We start from the raw sequence: 12,570 nt of genomic DNA on the forward strand, positions 1-12,570 counted from the left end.
CCTAATTTGTTCCTCCCTCTTTCCCTCTTCCCTTTGATAACCACAAGTTTGTTTTCTATATCTAACAGGATATATTCGCGTAAGGAAAGAAATGAGAGGAAAATACATTACGTAGAGACCATTCAAGTTTTGGTTTAGGTGATAGAAGAGTAGAAAAAATTGAAATGACTTAAGACATTATTGTTTTATATGAGTCAAAAATATTTAAGGAAGAAAGTTTTCACTGGCAGTAGTTCTAAGTTATGTTTTAAGACATGTGGGCCCAAAAAGAAAGATGATAACATTAGTTTCTCTGGGTATGAGCATAACGTGTAAGCATGTATCTTTATAGCGTCATTATTTATTTCTGTCCCTTTTATTGGCTTGTAATACTCAGTGATGATTTTGTATACAGTGAACTACAGTATTGACATTTTCTGAAATATCCTGATTTAGGACAGGCCAAGCCATCATGCTTTTACAATTGGTTTCAACTTCTTAGGGATTCTGGTTCTGCGAAAGGATTAAATCCTGTCTAATAGCTCTAATTTATTAGCCTAGTATGCACAGGCCCTGCATTATCTTGCTTAATCATCAAGATAATCCAGTGAAGTTGATATTGTATCATTTTCCAGATGAGGAAATTGAGACTCAAAGAGGTCCCCAAAATCATATGGCTGGTAAATGGTGAAGGTGTAATTCAAATGAGATCTGCTTAGCTCAAAGCCTGGACCATTCTTCTAGTTTCAGAAACTAAAAACTTTCAGGCAATATCCCCCACCTGGACCAAGATGAACTGTACGTAATTTTTTTTTTTTTTTTTTTTTGTGGTACGTGGGCCTCTCACTCTTGTGGCCTCTCCCATTGCGGAGCACAGGCTCCGGACGCGCAGGCTCAGCGGCCATGGCTCACGGGCCCAGCCGCTCCGCGGCATGTGGGATCTTCCCGGACCGGGGCACGAACCCGTGTCCCCTGCATCAGCAGGTGGACTCTCAACCACTGGGCCACCAGGGAAGCCCACACGTAATATTTTTATTTACATTTAAAGATGACCTGGCTCATGAAAGAATGCTGGTTGTGGTCCATGAACTCACAGAAATGATAAACCATCTTTGAGGAAGGAATCAGTCCATCTGAAGAGTGTATTAAAGGGAAAAATAAACAAATAAAGACATGGAGCTGCAGCAAGGGAACAAAATGGATGAAGAGGAAAAAGAGAAGAAAACCATGTCTCAAACCCCAAATTCCGCAGGACAGGACTATGGTGCAAAAAAGGGTTTACCAGAAGTTGCCCTCGGTGTTCCTTTTTACCTGATATCATCTGCACGAAAAAGTTGTGGTGGAAAGTATTGTGGTACCTGCCCTATAGCCCTGCATCCTTGAGGGGTCCCCTGGCAGGACTCTTGCAGTTTACCAGAAAAATGTTCCATAGTTCACAGTATCAGGGTCAGTTCTTCTGGATGCTGGCTCTTAAGAATTCACAACCTTCTAGATTAGAGAAGAGTCTGGAAAAATATGTATCAGCCTTTTATCATTGGTTATTTTATAGTTATTATATATAGTGGTATTAAATGTTGAGAAATGTTTACTTCCCATGTTAAAAAAAAAAAAAGATGACCTGGCTGAAGGTGATTCCTATCCTGTGTGCACTGGAGCAGCTAAGACCAGCATGTGACTGTCATAGGGTCAGCATATTTGGACAAGAATAAAAAGGCCCTGCCTTGTGTGGAGGCTTGTGCCAGACACTGGTGGGTGGGGCTGGGTGACGAGGCTGCTAGCTGCAGGGCCTTGGAGGGTCCTGGTAGCCCCTTTGCTAATTTTTTTTTTCTTTTTTGGCTGTGCCCCGCACGGCTTTTGGGACCCAAGTTCCCTGACCAAGGATTGAACCTGGGCCACCACAGTGAAAGCGCTGAGTCCTAACCACTGGACGGCCAGGGAATTCCTGCCCCTTTGCTATTTTAATTGCACGTAAGATGAGCCTTCACAAGGAGGGCCTGAAAGGTCCAGTCTGCCTCCACGGTGTCTTGGTGGATACCAGGGGTACTGAAGAAGCTGGGAATGGTGGTGAGGCAGTGGTGCTACCTCTGCTCCAAGGATAACATACAGCCACTCCTCACTCCAGTGAGCCGCCTAATCACTTGGTCCAGCCTGTGACCTTACGCAGTTTGACACGCAGGACAAGGTGGTCAAGCCAAGCATGGCTCCAGGCTCCACCACCCTTCCCCATCACAGTATACTTGAGACCTCTTCCTTCCCACCTTTGGTCTCAGTCTTGTTCTCATTCCCAAACCAAGCAGGAGATGCTCAAGGAGTGCCAGCCCGTGTTCTATGGCTCAGCATCCAGCCTGTTAGTCTTGCTGTCTAATCTAGTGCCTAGTGAGTCATTCACGTCACTTTAGGAAATATTTAGACTCATGGGAACAGAAGCCCTGAGTGAATAGGAGGGAGGAATGAAAAATATATTTTTCATTGGGGAAAAAGGAACACGAAAGGTTCAGAACTCAGAGCACTTTAAGAAACGGTTAACTGTAATGGGCCAATGAAACCCTAAATGTACACCTAGGAGAACCACCGAAAAGAGGTGAGGAGGCCAAATACACAAGTTATTCGGAGGGAGGGTAGGGAGTGGGATAGACCAGTGGCTTGGCAGATGGAAGATGAGGGGTGGCAGCGAAGTGGGATTTCTTTCTCTCCTGCAAAGATCCTCAAATGTTGATGAGCTTCTGAAGCTTGTGAAAATGGAGATTCACGGACCCTACCCTCAAAGCTTCTGACTGTCCCATTGGGATGAGCCTCTGGCATGGGTGTGTTCCTAGGTACTTCAGAGCATTCATATAGCTTGGTCTGAAGACCAGATCTTGAGAATTACTGCTGTACTGTGATCTGACAGGTATGTCACAGATTTTTAAAAGTTGGGTAATAATTCAGAGAGTTGTCACTCACAGTTTGAGAACAGTTACCAATAAATCTCTGAGAAGAAAAGCAGATTAATTGCTTTGCTTACTTCTAACCCCTCCTTTTAAAGCTTGAGTGTCTTTACTCTGTATCCATTCTTATCCCTCTCTCCGCCTGAAGAAGGTGTGGCTTTATTATAGAGCCATGTCCATCAAATGTTTTTAAAGTCTGTGGGGAGGTAGGGTTACTGGCCAGGGGTAAAGTTGCTAAACTAAAGGGTGGATGAGACTGAGGAAAGGGGAGCTGCTTCCCTTAGCTATACGTGACAATCAATGTTAAACCGTGGTCGACTCTGCTTAAAGGGAAGGCCCTTTATTGTCCTCTACTATACTGTCCTCTACTATACTGTCCTCTGCAGGTAGTACCAGCCAGGCAGGGCAGCCTTGGCAGTCAGTCATTTTCTGGATGTTGCAGAGGGAACATTGCAGGGATGTTGCAGAGGGATGTTGCAGAGGGCAGAGGGAACATTTCTGAGCCCAAGGCACAGCAAAGCACTTTATACAGAGGGCTTAATTGGTCTCTCTCTCTTTCCAGACAAACAGACAAAAAATAACAACTCAGTCTTTTCCTTTCTCAGGAAAAGGAGAAAAGAAAAAGCCGATATTTGTGAAGTGTTGGCATTTTGGCTCTAATGTAGGTATTTATTTTAGTGGAAATAGCTGACAAGTCCATGCTTCAGGGGAAAGCTAACCCCCCACACTGGAGAGGAGGAATGGAAGCGGAAGCACTGATGCCCCTCCATGCCACGCTCTGGGCCTTGCTGCCTCCCTAACCCCAGCTGCGTGCTGGCCTGAAGACAGTTTCACACAGGCAGGGCAGAAGAGCAGGACAAAGGGTCCTACAGAGGGGGCTGCATTTTCTGTTTGCAGATTCATATCGGCCCAATCTTCACGCTAGGGAAGAATCGGAATCTCAAGTTGGAAAAAAGAAGGTATAGTAGCACAGTCTTTGAGGGGAGAGGCAGCCTTCTGAGTGCTGGAAGCAGCACTGAGTTGGGAGTTGGTCTACCTTGCCCCTGCTCTGGCTCTGTCCTCATGAACTCATATGCCCTTGGGAAGGAGATGCAATTAATAGCTTGTACATACACAGTCAGCCCTCTGTATCTGCAGTTCAGATTCAGCCAACTGCTGATGGAAAATATTTGAGAAAACAGTTCCAGAAAGTTCCAAAAAGCAAAACTTGAATTTTCCAGCAACTATGTACATAGCATTTACATTGTGTAGGTACTATAAGTAATCTAGAGATGATTGAATGTATACGGGAGGATGTGTGCAGGTTCTATGCAAATACTATGCCACTTTATATAAGGGACTTGAGCATCCCGGATTTTGGTATCCATGGGGGTCCTGGAACAGATCCCTCATGAATACTGAGGGATGTATATAACTCGAGGGCGTTAGATTTGCTGATCTCCAAGGCACATGAAATCAGATTAGAAGTTCAGTGAAACGCTTTTTGTAGGCATTAAATGAGCATTGTTAGGTTGAATTATCTAACAGATGAACTCTATTTGACAAGGAGATGAGAGTGTGTCAGGATACTTTCGGCATTACCTGTCATGTCTCAGTATAGGTGTGGGCAACACGCTTGTCAGGAGCCATCCAAACTCAGCCAGAGTGTGCAGGAGAGGGCCATAATCCGTTTTGATTTCACAGCCCTGTGTGAATAAGCACAGAGTTCATAGTCTAGTGACAAAGATAACCAGCTACACAAGTGATGACAATGAGGGTGAGAAGTGTTAGGACAAGGGGAGTTCACGCTCCATTAAGTGCAATTTCACCGGCTGCAGTCTTCCTGGGCTTCTTTTCTGCTCCCTCTGCCTTCCAACCATTCAACCAAGTTAGAAACACTGGGGATCGGAGCGGAGAGAGGTTTCCATGTGGTTCTCTAAGGTTGGGGCCTACCTTCCCTCGGTCTTGCTTGGGCATCAAACTTTAATATAGGGGGGGCTCTGGGAATCTGCATTTTAAAAAGCTCCCTGGGTGATTTGGATCCAAGTAGAGTCCATACACTTTCAGAAACACTGGTGTAGGGGCTGGGAGTGAGGACAGGAATAGAGAGTGAGCACTGGGGAGTGAAAGGTGAGAAGAGCAGAGAATCTTCACTGCTTTTTACTCACTTGGAATTGATTCTTACTTGGAGCTTTATCTCTTACCCCAAATCCTTTTTTCCCCCTCAATGGGATTTCCAATTTCTTTTTCTTTTTTTTTTTTTAATTAATTAATTTTATTTTTGGCTCTGTTGGGTCTTCGTTGCTGCGCGCGGGCTTTCTCTGGTTGTGGTGAGCGGGGGCTACTCTTTGTTGCGGTGCGCGGTCTTCTCATTGTGGTGGCTTCTCTTGTTGTGGAGCACGGGCTCTAGGCACACAGGCTTCGGTAATTGTGGCTTGCGGGCTCTAGAGCTCAGGCTCAGTAGTTGTGGCGCACAGGCTTAGTTGCTCCGTGGCATGTGGGATCTTCCCGGACAAGGGTTTGAACCTGCATCCTCTGCATTGGCAGGCGGATTCTTAACCACTGCACCACCAGGGAACCCCGGATTTCCAATTTCTTTGAAAATGACCTATGTCTCTCTAACCTTTGCAAGGCCAGAAAGGGCAAAAGTGTCCTTGAGAGAGGCTGTCAGTGAGGGCCTCGTGCACACAGCACAGTATACCTGAATTCAGTCTGTACACCTCAACGGCAGTCCATTCGGTGACATCTGAATTCAGAGTGCACAACAACAGCAGCAATGTCATCTCTGATTAGGAAGGACAATGCTGTGTGTACATATTTGGCCTGGTGAGAGAAAGAACACCTTTGGATATTTTTGCCTTTGAAAGTCAATTCACATGGTTAAAAAAGTCAGTCACATTGGTTGCTTGGGTATAAAATTGACTGATTTTTTTTTTTTTTTCCAGTTTCAGCTAGTTGTCATGGCATTGTGTGAAGAGAATCTCAGTGCCAGGGGAATTTGTTTAGGACTAGAATGCTAAATCTTTGGGAATCTACTGTTATTTATGTATAGATAATTATTTTGCTATCTTTTAACAAAGCTGAACATTGAGTAAAACAAACCACCTTTAAACAAATTTGAAAGTTTGTGATGCATTCTGATGAAATTCTGAACATTGAATAAAAGTGTGTTTGAAGAATACTGTATGTGTTAGGCAATGAAAACCTTTAACATGTAAAACTAAATGCAATAGTAAAGCCAAATTGTCAGAAAACTTCAGTTTACCTCAATAACTGTCCATTGTTCTACTACGATGGCATCATTTCCTTTCCTGCTGAATCCTGGAACTCCAGAGCCTTCTTCTTCATAGATAAAGAATCCTTCCAAAGATTTCGGCAAATGGTCCCCTGTGAGGAAAAACATACAATTAAGAAGAGTTGTAAATGCTCAGAGTCTCTTGGGATCATCTAAAACCTTAAATAACCCTTGTAGGAAGCTGAAGGAAAAACATATCACTTAATAAACACTTGTTTTAGGGGACTTCCCTGGCGGTCCAATGGCTGGGACTTTGCCTTCCAATGCAGGCAGGGGGTGTGGGTTCAATCCCTGGTCTGGGAGCTGGGATCCCACATGCCTCGCAGCCAAAAAACTGAAACATGAAAAAAACCAGAAGCAATATCGTAACAAATTCAATAAAGACTTTGAAAATTGTCCATATAAAAAAAAAAAATCTTAGAAAACCCCCCACTTGTTTTAGGTGAATCTATGACATCTCCCTTGAAGGTAATTTTTTTTCAAAGATCAAGACAGTTTGTTTTTTTTAATATTTATTTACTTATTTTATTTTTAGCTGTGTCGGGTCTTAGATGCAGGCTGTCTAGTTGTGGCCTGAGTGCTCAGCAGTTGTGGCAGGTGGGCTTAGTTGCCCCGTGGCATGTGGGATCTTAGCTCTCTGACCAGGGATCAAACCTGCGTCCCCTGCATTGGAAGGCAGATTCTTAACCACTGGACCACCAAGGAAGTCCCTCAAAGGTCAAGATAGTTTTATACTTAACTGAATTAAAATTAAACTGTAAACATGAAGACTACAATAACAAAAACAAGATAAAATAATATCATACAGTGAGAAGCAAGTGGATTTCCTAAGCTTAAAAAGCATCTGGAAATGACCTTCACCTTGAAATCAAATTTTGGTTTCTGTTCTATATGCTGTATGTGTGTTAATTATACTATTAAGAGAAACAACATCAAAAATCTTAATCCTTGGAATTACAGGTGTGATATTAAAACCAGGTGACGTAAGATTACTTAAAAAAATATAAACACAGAACAATTCTTTGCTTCAATGATGCTTAAAAAAAAAGAAAAAAAAAGAATGGTAACAGGAAGATCCTAAACAGAAGTCATTGTCAAAAGAATTCCTGCTGGGAAGGAAGTTTTAAGGGAGGGCCTCTCTGACATTTTTTTGAATAGCTGACAAAAACCAGCTGGCCAAAACTAAACTGATTTTATGGAAGTTCTTTTGTCTCCTATTTTGCAATAGGAGACAATTTCCCATGGTCATGTGCTGGTTAAGCATTCTGGTTTCATACAGCGTAAGGTCACATCAAAGTTTCCCTTGTTGACAGTTATCTAAATAATAACCTACAAAGTTTTCAAAAGATCTATTAAGCTTAAAGATAAAAAAGACAAAAGTAATTTAAATGTAATTTTTAGTTTTCATTTTTATTAATGGGCTATAGGCTTTAAGAGAAAATCACTCTTATTAGTATTTTTACATCAGTTACAGTTAGGGCAGAATATCATGAAGAATTTACATTATTCAGAGCGGTCCCCAACAATCCAGTAAAGTTTAATTGACTTGTTGGAATTGTTTTTCTAATTACAGTATATGTTCCACTTCCTTTAATGTATTTGTCTACTGTCATACCAAAGTGACCAGTGGAACTAAATCTGTTTTAGATTGTAAGTTTAGAGCATCACAAGACCATCTTTAAAATTGTATATTTGGGGCTTCCTTGGTGGTGCAGTGGTTAAGAATCTGCCTGCCAGTGCAGGTTTGATCCCTGGTCCAGGAAGATCCCACATGCTGTGGAGAGCAACTTAGCCCGAGAGCCACAACTACTGAGCCTGCCTGCCACAACTACTGAAGCCCGTGCGCTTTAGGGTCCACGTGCCGCAACTACTGAGCCCGCGTGCTGCAACTACTGAAGCCCACAAGCCTAGAGCCCGTGCTCCGCAACAGAGAAGCCACTGCAATGAGAAGCCCACGCATCGCAAGGAAGAGTAGCCCCCACTCTTCCGCAACTAAAAGAAAGCCTGTGGGCAGCAATGATGACCCAACGTGGCCAAAAATAAATAAATAAATTTATTTTAAAAAATGTATATTTGCCTCAAGTCCTTTTTTAGAATGGGGGTATAAACTTTAAAAATAATTATATACTGTGATAATTATGTAGTTAATTGTAATCTGCTTCTTATTCACTTTAGGATTATATAATTGGAGAACTATGGGTTTTGTGGCTTTGTGTTTTTCTTGTTCTTGGTATTGAGAGTCCCTAGTACTTCTAAACTTCTTTTGGTTTAAAAGAATAAAAGTATGGTAGACTCATACACTGCAATACTACCAAGAATAAAAAAGAAAGACTCACCGGTATGCAACAACAGGGATGAATTTCAGAGATATTATGTTGAGCAAAAGAAGTGAGATGAGAAAGAATACATACTGTATATTTCAACTTACATGAAGTTCAAAAACAGGCAAAATTAATCTATGGTGCTGGAATTCAGAATAATGCTTATCTCCGTGTGGGAGTGTATTGATTGGGAAGGGCCATGAGGAGGCCTTCCGGAATTTTGGAAATGTTGTGTATCTTTTTTTTTTTTTTCTCATTTTTTTCAGTTTTTTTGAGATATAATTGACATATAAGGAAATGTTCTTATCTTGAACATTTGTGTTCTATTCTGCGGTACACATAAGATTAATGCACATTACTATATGTATCTTATACTTCAGTTAAAAACAAAAGACCTGCCTTCTCACTTTAGAGCTCCCCAGGTTCCCTGGCTAGCTTTCTTAGGGACCATGCCAGTCCTTAGAGCCACAGAAGAATGATACTTCCACAGGAGAGAGTATTTCTCTCTTGAGAAATTCTCCCTAACAGAAGTGGCAGCTAAGGAGGGTGGCAGGCAAGGCCTCATGGGGGCTGGGGTGGGGGGGTGACCATTTGGGTGTTTGATGTGTTAAATCTTCCAGGTATTGGGGTGAGGTGATAATTCTGAACAATTACTTAATAACTGTCCAGAACTAAGTCATCTCTTTTTTTTTTTTTTAAGATTTATTTATTTATATTTGGCTGCGTTGGGTCTCTGTTACTGTGCTGGCTTTCTCTAGTTGCGGCGAGTGGGGGCTTCTCATTGCGGTGGCTTCTCTTGTTGCGGAGAACGGGCTCTAGGCGTGTGGGCTTCAGTAGTTGTGGCACTTGGGCTCAGTAGTTGTGGCTCACGGGTTCTAGAGCGCAGGCTTAGTAGTTGTGGCGCACGGGCTTAGTTGCTCCGCGGCATGTGGTATCTTCTCAGACCAGGGCTCGAACCCGTGTCCCCTGCACCGGCAGGCGGATTCTTAACCACTGTGCCACCAGGGAAGTCCCGTGAACTGAGTCATCTCTTAACATCACTTATCTCAGAGCTTCCCACCTTGTGTGCCTTGGCCCATTGGTGTACTTAGAAGGTGTACAGGTGTGCTAAGGCACAGGGCACCCCCTCCTGCCCAGAGCAGCCTTTCCGCTTGTACCCATGTGCCCTGCAATTTTACCATTTGCTATGTATGCATAATATGAAAAAGTAACAAAGCATTGGTCTGACCCACTGCTTCTCAAATTTTTATTTTTTTTTTTGGCCAAATACCATCAATAGCAAAGGAAAGTACCCTTGTATCACTGAAGGATGGTCTCCAGGTACAGTTTGAAGTGACTTGGGGCAAAGCATAAGCTTTCTTTAAAGTCTAATGTTATATCTTAAAAACCCATGCAAATTTTGCATTCTATTCAAATATGTTCATATGACGTGAAAAAGCAATATTTCCTCTTCTGCTTTCTCCTACCCCCAACCTTAAAGGAATATTGACACTCCAGGAAGAGGTTTATCCTGTGAAGTTGTGTACTCCCTGGCACATAGCTGCATACCCCTAGGGTACTTTGACCCTGGTTTGCGAAGCACAAGTTTAAAGAATTTCCAGGGAATGGTTTACTTGTCTGGAAATGTGATCTTACACTTTCATTTCAGCTAGATGTGACATTGACATTTCTGTAAATGTGAGGAAATGTAACATCCCATTTTAGTATTTGGGGCCAAGTGTCATTTTTGGCATTGAACTGCCCAGAGGGTGGGCCTGGGACCACGTCTGAGAAGTAGAGGGCAGGCACATATGGGAACTCTCATTCTGTATCTCTTTTATGAGCATTCTGTCTCCAGAATGCATCTCAGCCTGTTTACTGCTGCCCATCCACCATCATCTCTCTGGATCACTGCAACAGCCTCTTAGCAGCCTCCCCACTTCCATGCTTGCCCTCCATGATCCGTTTCCAAAAGTGAGGCCAAGTAAGTTATTTTTTAAATGTAGGTCAGGTCATAACTCCCTCCTTAAATCTTCAACAAATGACTTGGAATAAAAATCCTGACAGGATGGCAAGTTGGTTAAGAGCACACACTCCACCTACCTCCTACACCTTCTAGCTGCTTGAACATGAGCCCATTATTTAAAATCTCTGTGCCTCAGTTTCTTCATCTGTAGAAGGGGAACAATCATACCTACCCCATAGGGTTGCTGCGGGGATTAAATGAGTGAATAACTGTGAAGTGCTTAGAACAATGCCAGCATAGAGTAAGTACAAATATGTGTTAGTGCCTGTTGCATCATTTATATTGTTAAGATCTAGGTGGCATGGCTACTGCTCACCTCTCCTACTTTGTCGGGAGACATTCTCTCTTGTACACCCTGCACCAGCGACACAGACCCTTTCCCAGTTCCTCTCTTGCATCCTAGGTTTTTTTACATTTGGGGGCGTTTCCTCTGGTTCCTGAACACCAGCCCTCTCCAGGCTTCCAGTCTCAGTGTGATTGTTACCCTGTCAGAAGGGACCTCGTGACACCCATCTAAGCTGGTTCTTCCCAGTTACTCTCATTACAATATCCTGCTGGGTAACGTCACACACTCTTCTCAATTTTGAAATTAGGTATATATGTTTTGATGCCCAGTGACCTTTTTTTTTTTTGGCCTTGCCCTGCGCTGCCTGCAGGATCTTAGTTCCCCAACCAGGGACCAAACCCATACTCTCTGCAGAGGAAGCGTGGAGTCTTAACCACTGGGCTGCCAGGGAAGTCCCGTGGCTAGCTTTTTGAGAGGAGGGAAGATGTCCATTTTGCTCATCAGTGTAAACCCCTCATGCCTAGCCTAGGACCTGGCATATACATATATGTGAAATGAACACATACATGTTCCAGTTCTAACTGCTCATTCTGATACATCTCCCCCGCCAACTCCACACAAGCATTTTTATAGGAGTGAAGAGATTGAAATGAATATCAATTGAAGTCTGAAAAGAATTCACAAAAAATGAAAATGTAGCCTTCAGATGTGGGTATACTAAAGGTGGGAAGAGGCTGTGCTCTGAGGGTGATGGGGGCATTGGTAGGCCAGTGAAGTGTGAGAACCTCAAGTGTTGTGTGTGTATGTGTGTGTGTGTGTTTTGTATCACCTGGCAAAGTTGCTTATCTCATCCCTGTCAGCTGCCCCCCTGGATCTCTATATGTTCTGGTAGAATAAAGTGTTTTGTCTCTGTTGGCTCAATTGGGTAAGCCTCTTGTAGCCTCCCTTGGGTTCATTTGGAGCTTCTTGTAAGTGTGCAGAGAATTCAGCTGCAGACCAGTTTGGTGAAGGCTGGGCAGTGCTGGAGAAGGTCAGGAACAGGAGGCCACTGCAGTGAGAACCCTCAGGCCATACGAACAGCAAAAGGGTCCCTGGGTGCCTCTGCCTATGGGACTTTTCAAAGCAGAAAAGGCTTTGAAAGTGGGTGGGAAAGGGCACTGAAGAGGAATTTCACAAACCTTACAACTTTTCCACCATGACTTTCCTGAAGGAGAAAACTTTTAAAAGTTTTTCCCCCCTCTGTCTCCAGAGAATTTTATAAAGTGAGATTTATAGAATGAGATTTGTGGAGTAATATATTTAAATTTCTGAGCAACGTTTGGTTTTTTACTTCTATTCCTCATGGCGGGCTGACTTCTGACAATATTTTGGAAGAGGATGGAAGCAAGACAAAACAAAATATGCATTGTCGCCTATGTGCTTTAGATGTCAGGCATCAGATATCCCGGAACAAAGCGACCAATTCAGCCCTGCTTCCTCTGACTTGCTTCTCACAGTGACGCAGGCATTGGTCACAATTTCCCCTCCACAGCTTCCCTGTGTACTCCCAGGAAAGTCCCGAGTGACACACCCAATTGCCAGACTTTACAGACCGTGGCTCGTGGCTTGTTAGGGCTTGGCAAGGCCTGCAGAACGTCTAATGAGACATTCCAGAGCTGCTGAGAGGGAAAGACTTTCCCCCGGGCTCTCTAAATAGCTTCTGAGGCTTTAAGAACAAAAGCCCTACAGAGCCTCTGGCTGGCAACTGCTGTGGCTAATTTTATTTTCATCATCAGGCA

General features: G+C 43.3%; 1 protein-coding gene across 1 annotated transcript in view; it reads right to left on the reverse strand.

Annotated features, from left to right (window-relative positions):
- The window catches only part of RFTN2 (raftlin family member 2), a 59,713-nt gene that overhangs the window by 22,629 nt on the left and 24,514 nt on the right, over positions 1-12,570 (reverse strand). Inside the window, exons 6-7 of the mRNA XM_082841660.1 lie at positions 6,151-6,272; positions 4,488-4,591 (exon numbers count right to left, since the gene is read on the reverse strand). Of these exons, the coding sequence (XP_082697786.1) occupies positions 4,488-4,591; positions 6,151-6,272 (226 nt within the window). The remainder of the gene's footprint in view (positions 1-4,487; positions 4,592-6,150; positions 6,273-12,570) is intronic.

Source organism: Leucopleurus acutus (assembly GCF_964270905.1).
Source record: "Leucopleurus acutus genome assembly, chromosome: 6".
Classification (NCBI taxonomy): Eukaryota; Metazoa; Chordata; class Mammalia; order Artiodactyla; family Delphinidae; genus Leucopleurus; species Leucopleurus acutus.